The sequence below is a fragment of the Durio zibethinus genome, chromosome 19 (assembly GCF_047325235.1).
Source record: "Durio zibethinus cultivar Kanyao isolate XHJ-2024 chromosome 19, ASM4732523v1, whole genome shotgun sequence".
NCBI classification, from domain to species: Eukaryota; Viridiplantae; Streptophyta; class Magnoliopsida; order Malvales; family Malvaceae; genus Durio; species Durio zibethinus.
The window spans coordinates 24,732,347-24,753,848 of NC_143180.1; the positions used below are offsets into that span (position 1 = coordinate 24,732,347).

Here is a 21,502-nt window from a genome sequence, read left to right on the forward strand (position 1 = left end):
TGAAGTAATTAAGGAGAAGGTGTGTCTGAAATGTTGGAGCTGCTGCTGCCGCACTTCTGCTTTGCATTTTGCCATTAAAATTGGCATTTTAACAAGTCAACCAAAGACTTTCGGACTCTTTTTTCAAAGAATTAAAGGTATGAATTAAAGATATGTGAATGTAAAAATAAGATCATCAATTCGATGTTATATTAAAAAAATTTTTAGTTTTGAACATAAATTAAAATATTTGATTATATATTTAATATTATCTCGATACAGAATTAATCATTTACATTAAAATAATATCAATCATAAATAATTTATAATTTAAATACAAAATTAAAATATTTTAACCGAAATTCAAGATTAAGTACGAAATCTTTTATCATTTATTAATTGTATATACAATTTAAAAAGCAAAAATCTAAATATTTATAAGCACTAATTAAAAATTATTTAATTATTATTTTTTAAAAGTTTTAAATTTAATGTATTATTTTTTAAATTCAATAGAAAATATTTCTTTAATTTCATTTTTCTTTTTTTAAATCTACATAGCACCTTAATCAATGTTAGGCACCAATTTTGAAAAAAAAAAAAAAAAAAGATAAAAGACAACCCATCTTTAAATTTTCCTATTTAAATCTCTCTTATTTTGTTATTTTTTTTTTATAAATAAAACTCTCCTATAGAAGGGTATGATTGTAAAGAACAAGATGAATATTATTATATCCTACATGGTAGAAGGTAATTATATAAAGTAGAATTCAAGAATTTTGATCAAAGCACAGCCTTGCTTCCAACTTCCAAGTAGTTTCCATTTTCCAACATCAATAATTTTGATGGCCACGGAATTGAAATTGATCTTTCATTCAAGGGAAATCTGAATTTACAGAACAACATGAACCAAAGGTCAGTTTTTAAAAGTCAACGGAATAGGTAAGATGGAAAGTTGGGAGGTTAGACTAAAGAGGTTACCATAGCCAACTGGAATTAGGCGGGTGGCACCATCACTTCCTCATCCAGGGAAGCAAACCACAAAGTCTTGAAGCTCACACTAACGAACTTGTCTCATCTGGTCTGTCTGACAGTGGGATCCACATCCACTTGGCCTTTTATGACCGGCAAAACCAAAGCAAAAGCAAACCAAAGTTGCCTTTTTTCACCATTCTCCCCAGCATTATTAACAATTTTGATGTGGCTAATCCACCACTTATATTCTGCCATGTGGCACATCAGATGATAACGATTAGATTGAAACCGATGAGATGATAAATGTACGAAATTTGATGCTAACCAATAAAAAGATAAATGGGATGTCCCTAGTTGACCATCACAAAAACTAAATATGCAACTTGAAAAGTATAAATATTGATTAAAAAATCACTCCATTCAACCTGTTTCACTGTCTCTTTTGCACATATTATAATATTTATCATTAATGGAGCTTGACCAAAAAGCTTGGTTGAGACTATGGAGTATGGAGTTGAAAAGAACCAGCGAACTGTCGTCCAGCAAAGTTAAGTTAAAAACAGACCATGACAATTGACTAAGTCCAAACTGAGACAAGGAAAAGGATCACCATTTCATCAGTTCGCCAACAAAATGAAAGTGAATTGCAAAGGATTCCATCACCCATGCCCACACAGAGGCGGGCCAGTTCATTGAAATTCCAGCTGACAGCCTTTGGCTTCGTAATTTTCTCCTCCTTACTAGGTGGATCATAAATGAGATTTTGCACAATGTAATGTGATGACAAGTTTGAAACACAAACAGGATTGTGTTAATCACTGTCACATTAATTCAAACATCACATGAATGGTTAAGACTTAAGAGAGTCATATAAAGTGACACATGTATTGTAACACATACAAAGTGACACATGCTCATAATAATTATCCATCCCATGTGTTGTAATTTGTAACACATGTATTCTCTCCAATTATAACTTTTCTATTGACACAAACACAAGTCAATACTCGACTATCTAACAGCAGCTTAACAAATAATTGAAATTTAAGATGCCAAGAGCCAACATTTCAAGCATACATGGGGTAAAGAATAGTAATATTTGTTACAAATATATACTTGACCCTGTTCTTCCTTGGGACATAGGGGTAAAAGCCATGAATTTATGAAACAAACAAGTCGGTGGGATCTACAAACTGATTCAATCCACATTCAATAATCCTGCAGTACAAACTGAATCTACAAGCTAATTAGGGAAATATAGACCAGGACTCCTGCAGTATGCAATACAGAATGAGCCTAATCTGAAGGACTGTTTGATTGAAATTTTAAACTTTGTTCATATTTGTCCATTGCAATTTTCAGATGTTTAATAATGTGCAAGGATATAGCATAACTGGAGCTTCAAGTTTATCTAAGCATCAATGCAAGTATACAACATATCACCCAAAACCTCCCACAGAAAATAAAATATTAAGAACCAATTTGACGAGTTCGGAAGAGAAATTTAACAAAGCATACAACAAAAAAGGGAAGAGACAATCGAGACTTGTAGCCTTACTAATACTCGAATTAATCAAACTCATGACGCCTTAATTGCATACTGGTTGTGCTTGAAAAAAGCCTGATATTCTTTATAACCACTCCTATAGTGCTCCAGTGTGAAAGAAAGCTGTCGAATTACCTCTCTTTTCTCCTCAGCCACATCTAAGATCATGATTCTTTGCCTATCCACTTCCTTCTCAAGGTCCTTTATTCTCAATTTTAATTCATCTTCTAGATTCTTTTCATATTTCAATCCAGAAATCAGCTGTAAATGTTCCCTGCTTAATTGCTGTATATGCTCCTCCATTTGCCCAATCTGCACATCTCGGGAACTAACCTCAGCTACAAGAGTGTTTACCTTTGCTATGACTCCATCTTTCTCTGCCATAAGCATATCATATTTCAATTTCAGTAAGTCAAGGTTCTTATTTAGAGCTTCTACATGCACACCTTTCTCAAGAAGTTCTGCCTTCAGCTGACTGATCTGACCTTGGAACCCAATCTCACGTACATCATGCAAACCTTTGATTTCCCTTTTTTCAGCTTCACATTGATTTAATTTTTCCTCTAATAGCCTTTGATGCAGTTCCCATTCTTTGAGCCTTGCCTCTAAGAGGGTCTCTTTTTCTAACAGACCAAAAATCTCACTCTGAAAACTTGCTTTCTGCATAGAGAAATTATCATGGGCATCACATAATGCACCCTTTAATTCCTCAATTTCACGACCACGATTAGATAGATCATTGCTATACCTCACAATTTGCTCCTGCAGGTTCACAGCCTGCGTCCTCTCTATGTCAAGTTGTGCTTTTAACAGGGCTAAGTCTTCTTGAGCAGATTCAAGCTGCCCTAGCACATGACGAGTATCATCAGAAATCTTCTGTCCAAGCTCATGCTTAAACATTGCAATCTCTTCTTCCGATGCCTTGATCTTTTCTTTACTTGCAGCAAGCTCCTCCATCAACCTCACAATTTCAGAGTTGGAGACTGAAACATGAGCTTCCAGTTGAACGATCTGTTTCTGTAACTCAAGTACTTTTCCATTCTCCAACTCAAGATCAGCTTCCCTCGTTTTGGTATCTCCCTGCAATGATTCAAGTCGAACAAGCGTGTGATCAGAAAGGACAGAAACAGACTCATTCTTCTTGAGCTCTGTATTCAACCTCGCAATCTCTTCTTCTGCAAGATGAAGTTTTAGGTTCAGATCTCCTAACTCTTCTTCACGGTTAATGAGTCTTTCATTCAGTTCTTCATAACTTCTGTTATCCCCCATCTTCAACTTTCCATCTACATTCTCTCCATCAGCCCCTTGTAGCTTCAGTTTCATTGTTGGAAGCTCACTTCCTAGCTCAGTAACTTTGTGATGTACTCCACCATTATCATTATCCACTGGAGAGCTTAAGTAGATGTTGACAGAGGAGCTGAAAGATTCTGAGTCAGAATCTGATGAGAATGAAGATGTTTCAGTCCTTTCCTTCAATGAGAGATCAGAACTACCACCACCAGAACTGAAAGATGGAGCTTGTTGACTAGACCTACCCATACCCAGTTTTTTATCGGGTGTTATCAATGGAGAGTTCTGATCAAAACCGCTATCAGGGCCTTGCGTTTGGCAATCAGATGGTAGACTCTTGCGCAATTCCCTGGTCAAATGATCATAGCGCTCAGCCAAAGATTGATAAATACGGTAGAGTTCCTGAACATGGACAATCACCTCCGACTTATTCTGAGAATGCATGTCATCATTTTTTGCCAAACCTTCCATATTGTCTACCACAAATTTCAGTACTTGCTTGACACTCTGGTCCATTTCTGCAGCCAAGAACCTTTTATGATTTACAAGCCACAGGATGACTTCATAATAGATAAATTGGAGATAATGAGTGGCAGAGAGGATAATTTCTAACATGACAAAACCATGTTTTGTTAAACATATCACCATCCCTCTGGGAGGTATGATTATCAAATGTGATTTATAGCAACAAGAAAGAAGAGCGAACAATAAATGAAATGACTTCAAAACTAGGCTGCTTACCTTTGGACTTTTCTGCCAGCCATTCAGCATTCTCGGAAGTGAGATGACTATCCCAACGACATAGTTTTGAGTTCTTTGACTCTGCATTCTTCATATTTGGTTCCATCTGTCTCCAAACAATATAAACTACATTTTATAAGACTTCCCTGAAAACAAACTTTAAGGAGAAAAAAATTTCAAAAGAAGAGTAACAGAATTAATTCTGTTGTTGTTGCCAACGCAAAGAAATAGATTGATTGACTTATTTAGCTACTTGAATGCTTGATTTTGTATGGTGTGGCTATACCTAACAATCTAAAACACGATACCGTAACATGACATGATGCAAAAATAAAACAAAAAGGTGAAACAGTTTAAAATTTTAGAAATAATTATCTATAATTTTAACAAAAAAAATATATTTTATATTTTCATGTCAACACAAATTATGATACACAATTTCAATGCAAAACATAATACAAATGCACAAATTTTAATATTTTACATAACACAAATGCACGAATAAACAAATGTGACTATCGTATGTGGCCAACACACTAAATAGAGATTGCATAATGGACACCACACGCAGCATGCTATGCAGCAGCTTGAGCTGATCACAACATATAAACATGAAAAAAAAAAAAAAGGAAAAATAATAGTAAGCACAACCCAACCAAGGAAATCTAACTTACTACTTAAAAACTTTATAGACAAAAGGCCAAGGGTTTATATCAGTGCATGACTTCATTATGGTCTCATAGAACAAAGTTTTTAAGTTGTAGTGGAACAACAAGCAACAGATGTTCATCTCTTAGGATAGAGATAACTCTGCATATGACAGTGAAAAAATTGAAATAAATCTTTTATGAACTAAAAATGATTAATTCAGTCATAGATCTGATGATATTTATAGATGATTTGTTTTAGAAAATGGTTATAAATCCCACCCAACACCTTCAGGCTTGAGTCTCCAGCAGAAGCATCATCATTTACATAAAAAAAACTGTCTTTGTTTTAGCATTCTCTTTGATACAAATTCAATGAAAGTAAATGAATAGCATAAATCAAGACAAAAATAAAAGGAAAGGAGTAGGAAAATGATTTAAAAATCTAGCATAAACAAAAATGAAAATGATCTAAAAACTACAAGTACATCCCAAAAGAGATTGGTGTACATTAAAAAGCATGTAAACAAGTAGAAGCAGTAAAATTTTATCACAAATAAATTAAAAAGGTGAGTTGAGTGAGTGACTGACCTTTGAAAAGAAAAATGAAAGAAGAGCAGAGGATGATTAGAGGGTTTTCAATTGTAGCTTGTTTTAGAATTGTTTGGGGAGAAGAACTGTTAGAGAGAGAGAGAGAGAGAGGAAGACAAGGAGAAAAGGGTGAGAGAGAGAGAGGCAAAACCCACCTCTCTCTTTCTCTATAATTTAGATTTTGGAAAGCGGGCTTGTTTCCTTGGGGCATCTTTTTGCCGCCTTTTTCTTTTCCATCCCTATAATTGAGACTTCCTTCAATTTTCAAATTTCCTCTTTCCCTCTTTCATCTCTTTCGAATTTCAAACTTTAAATTTTTGTATGACAGATTGATTGATTGTCAATTGGTACGGTGGGCCTAACATAACAAACAAACATGCTTTGTATTATTAGATTAAATTATAGCATTTGTTGGTATGTAGTTTGTAATTGTAATTTTTTTTATTTTTAAATAAATTTAAGGTTTTTCATGATAATATGTGTAATATTTGATAATTTTAAATAGGTGATTACAAGTTATATAATCTGTAATTGTGGTATGTAACTTGTAATTATTAGATTAAATTATAGCATTTGTGGGTATGCAGTTTAAAATTGTGGTTTTTTTTATTTTTAAATAAATTTAAAGTTTTTCATGTCATGATATTATGTGCAATATTTGATAGTTTAAAACAGATGGTTACAGGTTATATATTCGAGATGATTTTAATAAATGATCATTAATATGACTCGAATTTAAAATCTCTTCATTAAAAACAACGAACCTTAATCGATTGAACCATTCACTTATTAATTAATTATAATTTTTTTACATATCCATTTTATGAAAAATATTATGGCTAATTATATTATCAACGATGCATTGTTTTGGCGGTAAAAAATACTCCATAAAATCTTAAGATCTTAAGTCCCAATTTATTTAATTATGTTTTAATTAATTAATTTATTTATTCAGATATTTTTATATATAAAAAGTAATATTTAATTATAAAATTGTCATGTATTTGTAATTTCATAAAAATATATTAATTAAAATGATATTTAAAAAATATAATTAATACATTATTTTTCAAATTGCTAAAAATTATGCATTAAATATAAAAACATTCCTAAAATTATTATTAAATAATTTTTAATTGATGGCTATAAGTATCCATTAATCGAATACTAAGATTGTATAATCCATTACTTCAACTTGTAGTAAACGAGTAATACTACAATTGAACTCATTTTTTTATATTAAAACACATTTAACGTAGAATTTGAGGATAGAATGCACCCAAAAAAAAAAAAAAGTATGTTACAAAAATGAGAAGGAAACGATATTTGTTAATTTTTAGATATCTTTATTCGAATATTTTTAATTAATATTTATGATATTTAAATTTATTATCATTATCCGAATATGTTAAAGTATCCGATTAATGAAATTTTTGTCAAAAATATAAAATAAATAAAATTTAAAATCACTCTTAATTAATAACAAATAAAGGTTATTTGTTATTATTTAAAACTTTCTATAGGTATAAAATTTTATATATTTTGCATAAGTAAATATGTAAAGAATTTAGATACGAATTTAAATATCTATTATTATTTGTTAGATATTTGAAGATATTATCGGAATCCATCATAATTAAAAAAATTATTATCTGAATTCATTAATTATCTATATATAAATATCCAAATCATATATAATCAGATTGAGTAATACCAAATATCTGATTATTTATCATCCATTACCATTCTTAAGTATGCTGAATATATTAGTAGTTGTAAAATAATTTCTAATCTCTATGATATGATATTATAATGAATGGTTGTTTTTTTTTTATAATGTTACAAGCGATGTTAAATTATAATAAAATATTAAATATAACATTCAACATTTAAAAATTTATAATATGATATTTAAATTATATATTTATTAACTCTTGTAATATTTATAAAATTATTTATTTGTTGTATATTATCATTTAAAATTAATGATATTAAAATTAAATAACAAAATAATTAATAAATTTATAATTTAAATATTATATTAAATATTTTATTATAATTAAAAATCATTTGTAATATTAATATTTTTTTAATTTAAAATGTGGGTCGTGGGGCATGGGTTCACCGACTGATGGAAACATGTTAATTAGAAATAGGGGGGCAAATTTAAATCTGATGCCTACGGCTCAGCTGCCCCCCTTTTGATTTTTAGCACTTGGATGCATATAATTACAACTTGTGTCTTCAACTAAACTAAGTATTAATTAGGTAGTGTTTAATATTTCTTTTCGGTTAGATTAGATGCTACATCATTTTCTTAATTAAGCAACTATGTGACACAAAGGGCACCCATGGTTTTGATTAGTTTGTAGGAATTAGTTCATAGTAAAAGTTGCCAAATTTGAATCCAATTCAAAAAGCTCGACTAAATTTAATTCGATTGAATTCATTCAACTCAAATTCAAAAATAATTAAAAAGATTGACTCAAAACAATTCAACCTTTTATATAAATTTAATTTTAAAATTAATTAATTTAAATTAAAAAATTATTTAAATTTGAACAACACAAATATCAAATAATCTAAATTCAAGATGATTAATACTCAAAACAATCTCAACTCAATCTTTTTAATTGTCATCTTTACTTTATATTAAATTTATATTTATTTATTTTTACTCATTAATAACAAGCTTGTTTTACTTTAAAAAATAAAAGGAAGTCCTCTTTTATGCCATTGTCCTCTATGGAATCCAAAACCATTTTTCTACTTTTTTTTTTCAATCATAAATAGAAATTAATTTAATTTGGGTATTTAGGTGAGTAAATTATGTTGATATAAGCATGAATTATGACATATTTTTTAAATTTATTACAAATTGCATTAGTAGTTAAAATATAATCATTCATTCAGATACACCATCAATTAATTATTGAAACAATTACAAATCTTGAGTCCTTATTATTTTCAAGTTTATAATTATGCAAAATTAAATTTATAGGCGCATTCTTGAGTTTTTTCCTTTTTTTTTTTGGGTTACCTAAACTATATATCTATTATTATAATTTGGATAATGTTGCCTTTGATGAACAATCTACTTACCATCAATAAATAATTCCTCTTTTTCTTTTGAAGAAACCCAGATCTTGATATCTCATATCAGGGAAAGAAATAAAAGTGGGAAATGAAAAAGCAGTACGCAACACTGTCATGCACTCAAAGGAGACAACCAAACGTGGCTTCACCACTTGCTTCTTTCTTTCTAGAATACATATGCAGCACTACAAACTTTGGAACAAATGCCTAAAATGAACGATGAAAGATGCAATACCAATTTTCCATTTTCGTGAATCTATTATCTATATATAGACCAAAATTCGAATGCTCAACTCAGAGAAGCTCATGCTTGTTTTCCTTCATATCTATCACCAACTGAGTTTCAATTATATATCTTTTACTTTATCTCGTCTGCATGTAGTACAGTTATTCTGCTGGGAAACATTAATTCCATTTGAAGAAGCTGCTGCATGTTCAATAACTTAAATCACTAATCTAATTCCACAGGTAATTAATATGAGAGAAAGCTTATTTATATGGATTCTGAGATATTGGTATTTGGTGAATGGTGAAGAAAGTTCCTGAACATGGGGACTAAGCTAAGCTACCGATCATCAGTGTCTAACCTTTTGGCTTTTCATGATGGGGCAACTTTTTTTGATCAGGAAGGATAACTACCTTTTCGAATTATTAAGATCTTCTTTACAGTAAGAAAAGAAAAGAAAAGAAAAGGCAGCAGCTTATACATATAATTACCTAATCAAAAGCTTAACATGTGGTGCATGGAGCCTCTGATGTCCAATCCGACCATCAATGTTCAGCTTCTAGCTCATTGTTGGCTTCCAATATTCCATTATTAATATAACATGGCCTACCTCATAGTTTTTGACAAACATCTTCGTGATGATCAGTTGTATACATAGCAATCCATTTTAAACAAAACTTTTTATGGTGGATGAATGATCAATCTTCCATCATCTCATTTAAAATAATAATTGATTCACGCAGTTGTTTGACTTGGAAAGCTTCAGAATTATATACTACTCCTATACAGTATATATATCCTTGAATGATTCTACCCTAAAATTATGCGTGAAATAAGGCAGTTTATGAGTGGTTGCAGAAAAACCATTCATTTTAATTGTGGTACAAATAACAAATCTCTGTCAAAATGTTCTGTAAAGGGTAATTATCTTTATATGTTGGATGTTGCAGCCCTAAAGAGTCGACAAAACAATCCCATATTAATCTTCCAAGTTACTTATCTATATGGAAGTGGGAACATTGGGTTTAATCATTGTGAATGGAGTTTTTTTTTTGGACTGCAGCCAGGCTCCAGCTGCTTCACTTTCCTTCGGTGAAATCTTTTGATGTAGCTAGGAGACACTGCATAGATTAATCATTATTCGGTGCTAGGCCTAGCTAGTTTTAGCTTTAGCTTTAGCTTTAGTAATTTACATGATCTTGTGCTGACGCTGATGAAGAAAAGAAAGTAAAAAGCCCCGATGTTGGTGGAGACTCAGCACCAGTTACAATTCAAAGTCTTATTACACATGCATTTAATTTCCACTTCTTTTTGATAAATGAAAATTCAGGTGCAGCTGAATAGCGGCAATCAGCGACCATCAGTGTTCGAATTAAAATCTTTTAATGTGGAGACAAACAAATTAACCAAATTTAACAAATCCATTCATTGCAATTTAATTGCCCCTTTTCTCATTATTTTGATTATTCTTCCTACTGATAAGAACTAAACCAGCAATGCATTGGATTGATAAAACAAAGCAAATATAGATGCTTCATATTTAGGTGGAACACAGCTTTCCAAACAGTATGTTTGGTTTGATTTAATTTAATTATTATTATTATTATTGTTATATATATCTGTCCGATGTAAGTCACCTTTTCCCAGTTGACCAAGCAAAAATCTCATTTTGCCGCCATGGGAAACATCGACTGATCATAGTGATTTTAGATTACTAAAATATTATTAATAAAACCAGGATAATGTTGGCCTGCAATATATGAAGAAAAAATACAAGCTAATTGAATTAAAATAAGCCAATAAATCATCAAATGCCCGACAATTGTTGTAATAAAATCATTTTATTTTAGGTGATGAAAAGCAATACACAAATCCTTGCTGCTGTGTTCGGTGACAGATATCCATTTCCATTGATTACTTTTGTAGATGTTGTCCAACTCTCTTTCTTCATAAACTGCCTTTTGCGAGTGTATCACACTGTAGGTTGAGCCTCACCCTTTTGAACCGTTAAGATAAAGCCCAGAAGTTGGAATTTCGTTAGTTTATTAGAATGATTATGATGAAACTGGCCATAGACAACCACAACTTATTAAAAACTTCTAATGATGATTAGATGAAGCAAAAATTATGACCCTTTATGACTATTCCAACTATAAATGCAAAATCAGCAAGCTATGTCTGAGTCATCAGAGCAACTGATTTGGCCTTGACCAACAAAAAAAAAAAAATTAGGAAACCATGGGAGAAGAGGTGAGTATGACAGAAACGGAAATAACAGCCATGAAACCACATTTTGTGCTGGTTCATGGTATTAGTGGAGGAGCTTGGTGCTGGTACAAAATAAGGTGTCTCATGGAGAATTCCGGCCACAAGGTTTCATGCATCGATCTCAAAGGTGCTGGAATTGATCAGTCCGATGTCAATTCTGTTTTATCTTTTAATGATTATAACAAGCCTCTCATGGACTTCATGTCTGCCTTGCCTGATACTGAAAAGGTTAGTAGTCATGACTGTATCTTCTTCCTGTTATTACTTAATATGCGAACATAATACTCATAAGTCATAACAGAAGCTGATCTTATTTACAGGTAATATTGGTAGGTCACAGTGCTGGAGGGTTAAGTGTAACGCAAGCCACTCACAAATTCGCCAACAAAATCCGTCTGGCGGTGTATGTAGCAGCCACCATGCTAAAATTGGGGTTCTTGACTGATCAAGACGTCAAAGATGTAAAACTTTTCGAACTACTCATCTATTCTTAATTTTCCACCTTGATACTAAGCTATCTCATAGTGAAAATTAAAACCCTGTCCTGTTAATTGTTCTGTGTTGAATTCTGCCTTTTTTTACCTGGTATGCACCTTTGGTCTTTGAAACATAGGGGTTGCTAATGTCAAGAGATGGCTGCCAAATGCCAACTGTTTTCATGAAGGCTTGGCTGTCAGCCATTTCACTATGCCACATTCAATATATTCTACATATATATATTTATAGGAATAGGAACCCAAAACTTTACAGTAGTTACATCTCACTCCATTTCTTTCAGTCACCCATCGAGGTTCACAGCTTGCAAGCATGATCTACTACTATAGACCCGTGTAGCTGCTGTTTGTTTCATATATGTAATCCCAAATTATCACTTCCTCATCTCAGTCCCCTATTTTCAACCGCACAAAACGAGAAGCACAAACAGGGTTCTGAGAGAGAGAGAGAGAGAGAGAGAGAGAGAGCAAACAAACATCTTTGTGGTCGTTTTTTCTTTACCAGTTTTAGACAGTGATTCTCTGTGAAGTGCAGAAGAAGCATCAATAATTCACACCTTGCCATGTCACATGCATCGGGTTCCCATCCACTTCATCACTCCTCTTGGCTTGCATGCACGGCATGGGAATCAAAACGTCCTTACCTACTTGAGAATAAGGCCAAGCCAAGAGGACTTCATTATTTGCATATTACTGGCAATTGCTTTTTTGATCAATTTCACATATGATTCTAGTAGTCATTTTTAGCATTCACAGGCAATCAAATCAGTTTTCCAATACTAAAACTTCACACTACTCGTATTAATGAGGTGTTGTTTGTATATTTAGTTGTTTTAACTAGACAACAGCTTTCTCATAGACTACTTTTCAATGTTTTTAGACAGAGACAGGAATGGATATAAATCTCCCTTGAACATTTTTTAATACTAAAGAAGTACTCATGAGTTAAATATGCGGTTTCATGAGTTTCTGAGTACTGCATTAGAAATTCTCCCTTCAATTATTGAAAGCAGGCATGCAGGTCTTCATGTCTTGTTTTCTGATGCAACAGCAAATGTACCTGCATTTTAGTTCTGGCGTTAGCCTACAGTACCATTGTTCATGTTTACTTTTCGCTAACTACAGTGTCAAATTTCATTTTGTTAATCTACCTTCAATGATTGAGAGCTGAGACAGGATACAAACATAAATTTTAATTTGTGAGTGTGTTAGTTAGTTAGTTAGTTAAAATTTTCATGATTATCCCGGAAAAGTAAGCAATAATTAATATGACTGTCAAGTAATGCTTCATAGTTGATATATAAATGTCAAACAGGGAGTACCTGATTTATCCCAATTCGGTGATGTGTACGAATTAGGATTTGGATTGGGACCTGAGCAGCCTCCAACCAGTGCCATTGTCAAAAAGGAATTCCAGCGCAAAATCATCTATCAAATGAGCCCGCAAGAGGTAATTTTATGCCAACTGACACTTATCTTTATTGCCTTGGTCTCTTTTATGTTATGCTTTCGCATGTCAATCTACCCCACACGTTTTCTTTCTTCTTTTTCATTTTCTTTTCGTTTTCCTTGTGAAAGACGAGGAAACTAGAACCAAAAATATCCTGATCTTGTGCACAAAGTTAATCCAAGAAAAGTTGGCTGCACATTGCACACGGGCAAGCACAGATTGCCAGGGCTCAGAACATAGATAATGTGTAGTAATGAGCAAAATATATGAATTGAATTGTTTAGATTAGATTCACTAGTCCTGTCCAAAAGTTGGCGTCAAACTAATAACACCGAATGCACTCTTAAGCTGGCTATAAACATTTTTAATGATGGCATTGTTACTGCAGGATTCAACTCTAGCTACAATGCTTTTAAGGCCAGGACCGATGCTAGCATTGCAGAGTGCTCAATTCACAGAAGAGCCTGAATTTGCGGATAATGTGCCCCGGATATACATTAAAACAAGGCATGATAATGTTGTAAAACCAGATCAGCAGGACGCAATGATAAAGAGATGGCCGCCATCTCAAGTGCATGTTTTGGACAGTGACCACAGCCCCTTTTTCTCTGCCCCATTTTTACTCTTTGGCTTGCTGGTTAAAGTTGCAGCTTCAGCTGGATATAACTAGGGCAAATCTATATCTTGGCTGCATAAATGCGAGCCTTATAATTAATTAGCATTCTTGTTTGCAACGATGAATATGTTATTATTTTTCTGGAGTGTGAAATCAAACACAGAACCTACAAATCCTTATAAATAAAGATCATTACCCTTGAAATCATGAAATTTAGCTAAGCTGATTCTTAGACTGCAAACTGGATCATAAATTGGGAATATGTGAGGAGGGGTTTCATCCATGGAGCGAGGGCCTCCTTGAAGTTTAAGTGTTAGCATAATATCGTTAACACACGCACATGAACACCTACAAATAAGAGCACAACTTGCACAAATTAGTGTAAACAAACATGATTTGTGGTGGATATGGTCAAACTTCCATTAGGTCATGTTAAAAGAAGATGAAAATGGATTAGAGTTTTTTGGTAAGTACAATCCGGGGTAAATGGGTTGATTAGACTCTCATATTATGTAAAAATATACTATATTTGACAGTTTAAAAATAATGATTAAAAGTTATGTATTCGAAATTATCTTAACAAAAAGTCAATCGACTGGTGCCAATTGAGCTAACCTTTTATTGATAAAATGGATTAGTGTTTGACTTCTACCAAAAGGTATAAAACCGATACAATACATTGAAATTGTACCCACCTTCTAATTTAGTGGATAAATGAAAGCCAGTAATTAATTTCAACTTTATATAGGAATTTCTAACAGACCGAAGGCTTTGTTTTGTCTCACCTAAAATGATTATAGCCACTTTTAAGATGCTTGCATAAAAATGCAAAATCAACAGGTCTATGGTATTGTCAATTCCCTGTTTAGCACATTCCAAATATTGACCTCTAATTTTTTTCTATATTAGTGTTTTTTTATCAGCTTGCCTTGAGACTGAAGCAGCAACACTGACCATAAACGGTGTGTCAACCAATATAAAGCTAAAATTCACCCAATCTTTATCAATAAAGGAATTATAAATCAAATAGTGGGATCTCGAGCTTCTTCACACTCATCTCGCAGAAGGCCAGATTGATCACATACTACAAGCTTGGTTGCCTTCAACTCATAGCTTAAGCAAGGCAAGTAGGGACAACTACGAAACTATAACAAGACAAACAAAACATATTAAACAAGCTACATTAATTAATAGCATCATTCATACTAGTAAGTTCTGGTAACATCAATTCAAGATTATCCTTTTTCTCAATTCATAAGAAACATAATAGGACACAACAATCACATTTAAGGACAAATACTAAAAGACTGGTTCACTAGTGGCACAACCCTATCAGTCAATGCCTGAAAAGGAGCGGCCACCACAATCCTAGAGGCCCATCACACCGAATATGAGTTTCATAATTTCTACATATAACAAATAAAAATCATAAGATGCAGAAGTAAATTCAGCCGCAACAAATGCACAACATTATAAACTTTATAATGCAACATACTGTAGTAGAAAGAGAAGTACCTTGAGTTGTTGTATTTGGGATTTCAATTGGCTTCCTTCATTTGTTGTGACAGAACATGCAATTACATGTCTTGTAACCCCACATGCTCGGCCAAGTGCTTGCTTTGAAGGAACAAATACACAGGGAACATTCTGCAAAATATAAATACAAAGTTTAGTATTGTGATTCACTGGTTCTGTACTCAAGTGTAATCTTTCAACAAAGGCCATGGGGCAATGGAAATCTAGCAATTGATCCTACAGATTTTTGATCAGTGGCAAGGAGTCATGGTATGCCCCCAAATCAAGACAATTTGTTAAAAAACTCTCCAAAAGGTAAGTATTTACAACGGTGATACGACTTATTAACACAGAAACAACTGTTGTGAGGAACAATACATAAGATAAACTGAGCATCTGCAAGTGGGTATGCTTTGGGGTTCACTGCTTCTCCAGTCTGCAAAATATCAGCCATTTGTCAATATCAAATCACTTTGGCTAAGCAAATATTAGTCAAAGAGAGAGAGGCAGTACCATTTTTTGCTCGGAGAGAAAAAAAATAAACCATAAAATCCAAAATGTATGAAAAATTGTAATATTTTGTTTTTTATTTAATTTGGATCAAGTTTAAATGTTAGAAAAATAAAAAAATTAAATTATATACTTTTATTAATATTTATATATTTTAAATTTTATAAAATAAAAATAATTATTATATATAATTATTTAAATATATTATAAATTATATTAAAATAATATATAAAAGATAAAAAATTTAAATTTAAAAACGATAAATTAAATCAAATTGAACTGATAGAAATCAGGATGAATTTAAAAAAAAATCGATTTACAGGATCAATTATAATTGTGTAAAGGAAAAGGCGCTGGCCACGCAGACAAGACAAAAGAATTGATTTTTGCGATTTAGGGTTTTACTTTACAAGGGATACGGATTTTTTTTTTTTAAAAGTTCTTTTTTTTTTTTTTGGAAGGAAAAAGTTTTTAATTAAAGCTAATGCTGTGTTTAAGTATTGGGTACTTTTGCAATTTTGAAGACATTAAAGGGTAAGTTGGGCTTGTTTTTTTTCAGTCAAGGACATTTAAGGAAATGGAATATGGCGAGTGCATGGTTTTCGGATTAATGGATGGATGTGACTAACCCAAAATACGAAGCCGCACACATTAGATTTTGACTTTGGTTTTAGCTGCACCAACCAATAAAAAATGGCCACGTAATTGAAGACCAGCATTCGGAATCGAATCGAGGCAGTTTTAAACCAGGCCGTCAGTGTCATAAATTCTTCTTTAACGAAAGCCTTCGTCTCCGCTTTGCCTCAGCAGTCCTCCAAAGGTCTCTCCTTTTTTCTTTAATTTATAGATTTTCTGTTCTTCTCAGTATTGTTGTTTCTCGGATGAATTGTTTTTGTTTTTGGGTTGGAAAATCAAAATTTGAGCTTTGAATTGCTTTTCTGATTTGCCTTTGGAATCCTGATCTCTATTTTCTCTTATTATTATCGAATCATTTGTTTTTTAAACGAAAGGGCTGGGCTTTAAGTTGCACAGATCTGATTATGATTTCGTTATTTTTTTATTTTTTTTATTGTTCATGCTTAATTATATGTGACGTTGATTTTTTTGTTTTTTTAGTTGTTCATCGATTTGCCTTACCATAATGTTACTGAATTACGTAATATGTGTCAGGCAAGGGTTGTCTTCTGCGTAACTTTGATTTAAGTTCGAGTTGGTTGTTTAATTGAATTGTGAGCTATAAATCAAATAGGAAAAAAGTGCCCTAATGTGATAATTGTTAGATAAAAAGGGTATCTTATGAATGATATGAAAATTAGGATTTATAAATGATCCTATTTATGAAGATGTTTTCAACATATATTCAATTATCCCAGTGAATTTCGTCCTGTGATTTATAGCAGTTTGCATATGTAACATGCAAGTTGTTATAAGACACAATTGAGTTTTCTTTTTCTTTTTTTCCCTTTAAGTGCATTTATGTTTGTTTTCTATATTCATACCATGTTAAGGTGATATGTAGGACTTGCATTTACAGCTGGAACTGACTTTGTGTTACCTTGGGCTACAGCTTTGCGAACCTGATCTTCATGAATTCAAGAAGCACTGTTGTGTCCACAGTTTCCTGCAAATCGGGAAACAAGAACGATATTCTCTTCTGGATTTTGGCTTGCTTGCTTACAAGTTTTCTGGGAACCCCTGTTGCATACGTTAACTTCCAGCTGTTTAAGGCCATTGTACGTTGCCCTGCTTCATCTAATCTCATCTTGGAATCATTCAGAGAGATCCATCTATAGCCTCAAAGCCTTTTTAAAGTAATCTGCCTCATTTCATATAAGCAGCATGGTTTCCTCTCACTTATCTAGTTTAAATGAGTCCCGCATGCACAAAGCCTTTCAGAATCAGTTGCTTTTTCCCACAGGGCAACCTGATACTCTGACCTCTGATCATCTTGAGTTTGATTTCTCTGATGTGTTCGGACCTGCTTCAGTTCAAGCCTCAATGGAAATCAGCACTGAAAATCCTAAAAATCTGGTTGTTGCAACTGAGTCAAATGAATTGCTTTATGACGATCCAGCTGTCATCTGTAGCCGCTCACATTCCTTGGTTGGCCCCTCAACTTATTTTAGCCACTCATTGAAGCTTAGCAAGCTTACATTTCGTGAAACAGGGGATTCCTTGGAACTTGTAGAAGGAGTCAGGGAAAGGACTCAAAAAGAGCTTCGGAAATATTCAATTGATGATGTTATTCTTGAGAACCCTGATGGCCATATAGAGAGTCATCCTTTTGAATGCCAGTCTGTGGGACTTGAAGATTTTGAAGTTTTAAAGGTTGTTGGCCAAGGTGCTTTTGGAAAGGTGTATCAAGTAAGGAGGAGTGATACCTCAGACATATATGCAATGAAAGTCATGCGCAAGGATAAGATTATGGAGAAAAATCACGCCGAATACATGAAATCTGAGAGAGATATATTAACAAAAGTGGATCACCCCTTCATTGTGCAGCTCAGATACTCATTCCAAGTAGTGATGCACTAGTAGAATTATATTTGATATTTCTGGTTGCTTTATTTTCTTATGTTATTCACTTATTTTAATGATGCCATAATAGTAGAAAGAGGATAGTGTACTTGATGCTGAATATTTTGGCAGTCCAATTTTTTTGCTTTGACTTTCATATGTAATATAGATACAAATTTATTCATTTATTGTTTCATGCAGACCAAATATAGGCTGTACCTTGTGCTTGACTTTGTTAATGGGGGACATCTTTTCTTCCAGCTTTATCGCCAGGGCTTGTTCAGGTATGGTAATGTAAACTGTAGCTGCTTTTTGTGTTTATGATGTGAAATTTCTGGAGCATTGTCCCACATTATGCATTTCCTTCTTCAGGGAAGATTTGGCTCGCATATATACCGCAGAGATAGTATCAGCTGTTTCTCATCTCCATGCAAATGGCATAATGCACAGGGATCTCAAACCTGAAAATATTCTTCTAGATGCAGATGGACATGTAAGAGTGTGCAAAATGCTGTGTGTGTGTGTCTGTGCGAATGCTCTTTTTCATCTAAGAGAGATTGTATGTATTGTATGTACTGTTTTTATGTCCATGCTTATAGCTGAATGCAAGGTTTTCAAACCTGAAAATATTGTTTGTATGTGTGTGTGTGACATGGTGGTTGATTTTTTTGGTGGTCATGACCTATGTGATTGCATGAATGGTAAAACTATGTGCATTTCTGACTCATTTTTAACATTGACTGCATCCACTAATTTCTGAACTATCTTCATGGTGGTTGGTGTTACCCTTATGTTACCAGGTTATGCTGACTGATTTTGGCCTGGCAAAGGAATTTGACGAAAATACGAGATCCAATTCCATGTGTGGAACTTTAGAATATATGTCACCTGAAATTGTTCTTGGGAAAGGCCATGACAAGGCTGCTGATTGGTGGAGTGTGGGAATTCTACTGTATGAAATGCTTACTGGGAAGGTTGGTATATGATTATCCACATTGATAATTTTATTTGTGTTCTATGTATCCATGGTTAGGATTAATGTAATTTGATCCAACTGATCCCATGTAGTGGAAAAGGCTTTGTTGTTGTCTGCACATGCGTGGTAAATCAAAGCCTTTTCTTGAAGCAGAAAGTTTCCATTCTTAATGATATACATCTTGTTGTAATTTCTTTGGGGAGAAAAAAGACTTTTCTTTTGGTCTTGTTTCATGATGAAACCAATTTCACAATATTCTTTATTAACTAATAATGTTTGGACTTGGGAGCAATACGAACTGTGGTAAATAGGTTGACTCATTTAAATGCTTCCCATTGTATGGTCTGGGAAGCTAAGTTCTTAATTTAGGAAGCTTACTTGCCTGTTTCTGTCCTTTGATGATATGTTTTTGCAGTGGAAGTCTCTTCTAGGAACAGATACATAAAAATAATTACCTATAATTACATATACATCAAAGAGAAGTGATGCAGAATTGTTCCAGATTGTTTTTTGTTCTTGTGGCACTACAGTAAGAATAATGTATGGTAAAGTTGGAAAACAAAGGTGGGGGGGAGGGGGAGCAATTTAAGAAGTATCGGAATTGCTTTTCATAGTTCCCAATCTGTTTTACTTAAATATAATCTTATGATTTTCCGATCTTGAGTTGTTCTTACATCCTGGGGAAATTCATATAGCATCTTTCGCTTCCCACTCATTTCTTTGTTATTCATGCTAAGACTTACTTTTGTTATTGGTTACTGTTTTGCAGCCACCCTTTACCGGTGGAAACAGACAGAAGATCCAGGAGAAAATAATAAAGGATAAGATCAAGCTGCCAGCATTTTTGTCAAGTGAAGCGCACTCGATCCTCAAGGGGGTAAATTCATTTTCTCATCTATTTATGCCTTTTACCATAATGACTTAATGCTCTTAGAAGGTAAAACACTTGCATAGCTGTGAATTTAATTGTTCTACTTAATGTTATGCAAAAAAGTGTAAAACTTTTACGGCTGTTAAACTAAATTGTACTGCTTCAAGTTATGGTATTTTTATCGATCCTCCTGACCATCCAGTTCTTTGAATTTTCTTGCCTCTACATAAGAATTCATGTTCTAGGTTGATGTTGCAAATAATTAATGAGGTCTTTTAGATTTTAAAAGACTTTATCATTCTCCTCAGCTGCTGCAGAAAGAAGCAAGTAAGCGTCTTGGCAGTGGACAAGGTGGTAGTGAGGAGATCAAACGCCATAAGTGGTTCAAGTCCATTAACTGGAAGAAATTAGAGTCTCGGGAGATGAGGCCAAGTTTTCTCCCTGAAGTTGCAGGGAAGCACTGTGTTGCTAATTTTGAGGAGTGCTGGACTAACATGCCAGTTCTTGATTCTCCAGTTGCTAGTCCAACATTCGGTGACAATCCCTTTAAGGGGTTCACATATGTGAGGCCTGCAGCCTCATTTCTTCAGAGAAATGCTTGATATTGTCTGGTATTTACTGTTCAGCTAGTCCCAAGTGGCTGAAGATGGCTGTGCGAGCAGGCTTTTCTCCTTGAGTTTGTTGAAATTGTCAACTATGAACTATATATTTATGTTTTTCTTTTCTATTTTGTTTCTTTAAGCCAAACTCCGCTGTCTGCTCTTAAAGATGTATTTTAAGAAGACATGATTGATGTTGTGAAAGATCTAAACGATGTTTTTTTGTGCTTCAGCTGTTGTTTTCTAACAACGTCCTTGATTCTTAGATGGTCACAAGGTAGCTGTTTTAAAGTATAAAAATCTACATTTGCCAAGTTGGTGAGAATGTTGAACTTGAACCAGCCAGACTTATACAAATAGACCTTTACGGGTATCCTACGATTTCCATTGTAATAACAGTCATCGCATGGATTGTGGTGATATAAATAAAAGAAAAGGAAATAGATAAGCATTCTGTAAGTTCTGGGACTGCCTTTATTTGATCATTATTGCAATTTTACATGCTACATAAGGTACTCCAGGATCGTCAATCATTAATCTTGGGTTCGGTTGATCAAATAAGCAAATTGTTTTATTCAAAACGACAGAGACTTGG

General features: G+C 33.3%; 3 protein-coding genes across 5 annotated transcripts; 2 read left to right on the plus strand and 1 right to left on the minus strand.

Annotated features, from left to right (window-relative positions):
- Positions 1-2,339: 2,339 nt before the first annotated feature.
- Positions 2,340-6,053, minus strand: LOC111310048 (protein NETWORKED 4A-like). Its single transcript, XM_022909145.2, has 3 exons — positions 5,770-6,053; positions 4,532-4,637; positions 2,340-4,308 (listed from the first exon to the last, which is right to left on the minus strand). The coding sequence occupies exons 2-3, from the start codon at positions 4,635-4,637 to the stop codon at positions 2,534-2,536; spliced, it is 1,881 nt and encodes a 626-aa protein (XP_022764880.2). The 5' UTR covers positions 5,770-6,053; the 3' UTR covers positions 2,340-2,533.
- A 5,186-nt stretch (positions 6,054-11,239) lies between these two features.
- On the plus strand, positions 11,240-14,120 carry MES17 (methyl esterase 17). Its single transcript, XM_022908696.2, has 4 exons — positions 11,240-11,587; positions 11,680-11,820; positions 13,169-13,303; positions 13,692-14,120. Exons 1-4 carry the CDS (start codon positions 11,330-11,332, stop codon positions 13,971-13,973), a joined length of 816 nt encoding a protein of 271 aa, XP_022764431.2. The 5' UTR covers positions 11,240-11,329; the 3' UTR covers positions 13,974-14,120.
- A 2,600-nt stretch (positions 14,121-16,720) lies between these two features.
- Positions 16,721-21,139, plus strand: LOC111310051 (serine/threonine-protein kinase AtPK2/AtPK19-like). Of its 3 annotated transcripts, none has more exons than XM_022909147.2 (7): positions 16,721-16,764; positions 17,512-18,464; positions 18,663-18,745; positions 18,834-18,954; positions 19,262-19,435; positions 20,207-20,314; positions 20,617-21,139. In XM_022909147.2, the coding sequence occupies exons 2-7, from the start codon at positions 17,784-17,786 to the stop codon at positions 20,908-20,910; spliced, it is 1,461 nt and encodes a 486-aa protein (XP_022764882.2). In that variant the 5' UTR covers positions 16,721-16,764; positions 17,512-17,783; the 3' UTR covers positions 20,911-21,139. The 3 variants fall into 3 exon arrangements, with proteins under 3 accessions (XP_022764882.2, XP_089605079.1, XP_089605080.1); XM_089748953.1 differs by having other exon boundaries at positions 20,626-21,139; XM_089748954.1 differs by having other exon boundaries at positions 20,540-20,680.
- The last annotated feature ends 363 nt before the right edge of the window (positions 21,140-21,502 follow it).

Excerpts from the sequence above, each read along its gene's own strand:
- LOC111310051 (XM_022909147.2), top strand. The coding sequence starts at position 17,784 with ATGGTTTCCTCTCACTTATCTAGTTTAAATGAGTCCCGCATGCACAAA. Across the intron at positions 18,955-19,261 it reads TTCTAGATGCAGATGGACAT|GTTATGCTGACTGATTTTGG; the intron begins GTAAGAGTGTGC and ends TTATGTTACCAG. Across the intron at positions 19,436-20,206 it reads ATGAAATGCTTACTGGGAAG|CCACCCTTTACCGGTGGAAA; the intron begins GTTGGTATATGA and ends ACTGTTTTGCAG.
- LOC111310048 (XM_022909145.2), bottom strand. The coding sequence starts at position 4,637 with ATGGAACCAAATATGAAGAATGCAGAGTCAAAGAACTCAAAACTATGT. Across the intron at positions 4,309-4,531 it reads GCTGGCAGAAAAGTCCAAAG|AAATGGACCAGAGTGTCAAG; the intron begins GTAAGCAGCCTA and ends TCTTGGCTGCAG.
- MES17 (XM_022908696.2), top strand. The coding sequence starts at position 11,330 with ATGGGAGAAGAGGTGAGTATGACAGAAACGGAAATAACAGCCATGAAA. Across the intron at positions 11,588-11,679 it reads CCTTGCCTGATACTGAAAAG|GTAATATTGGTAGGTCACAG; the intron begins GTTAGTAGTCAT and ends TCTTATTTACAG. Across the intron at positions 13,304-13,691 it reads ATCAAATGAGCCCGCAAGAG|GATTCAACTCTAGCTACAAT; the intron begins GTAATTTTATGC and ends TTGTTACTGCAG.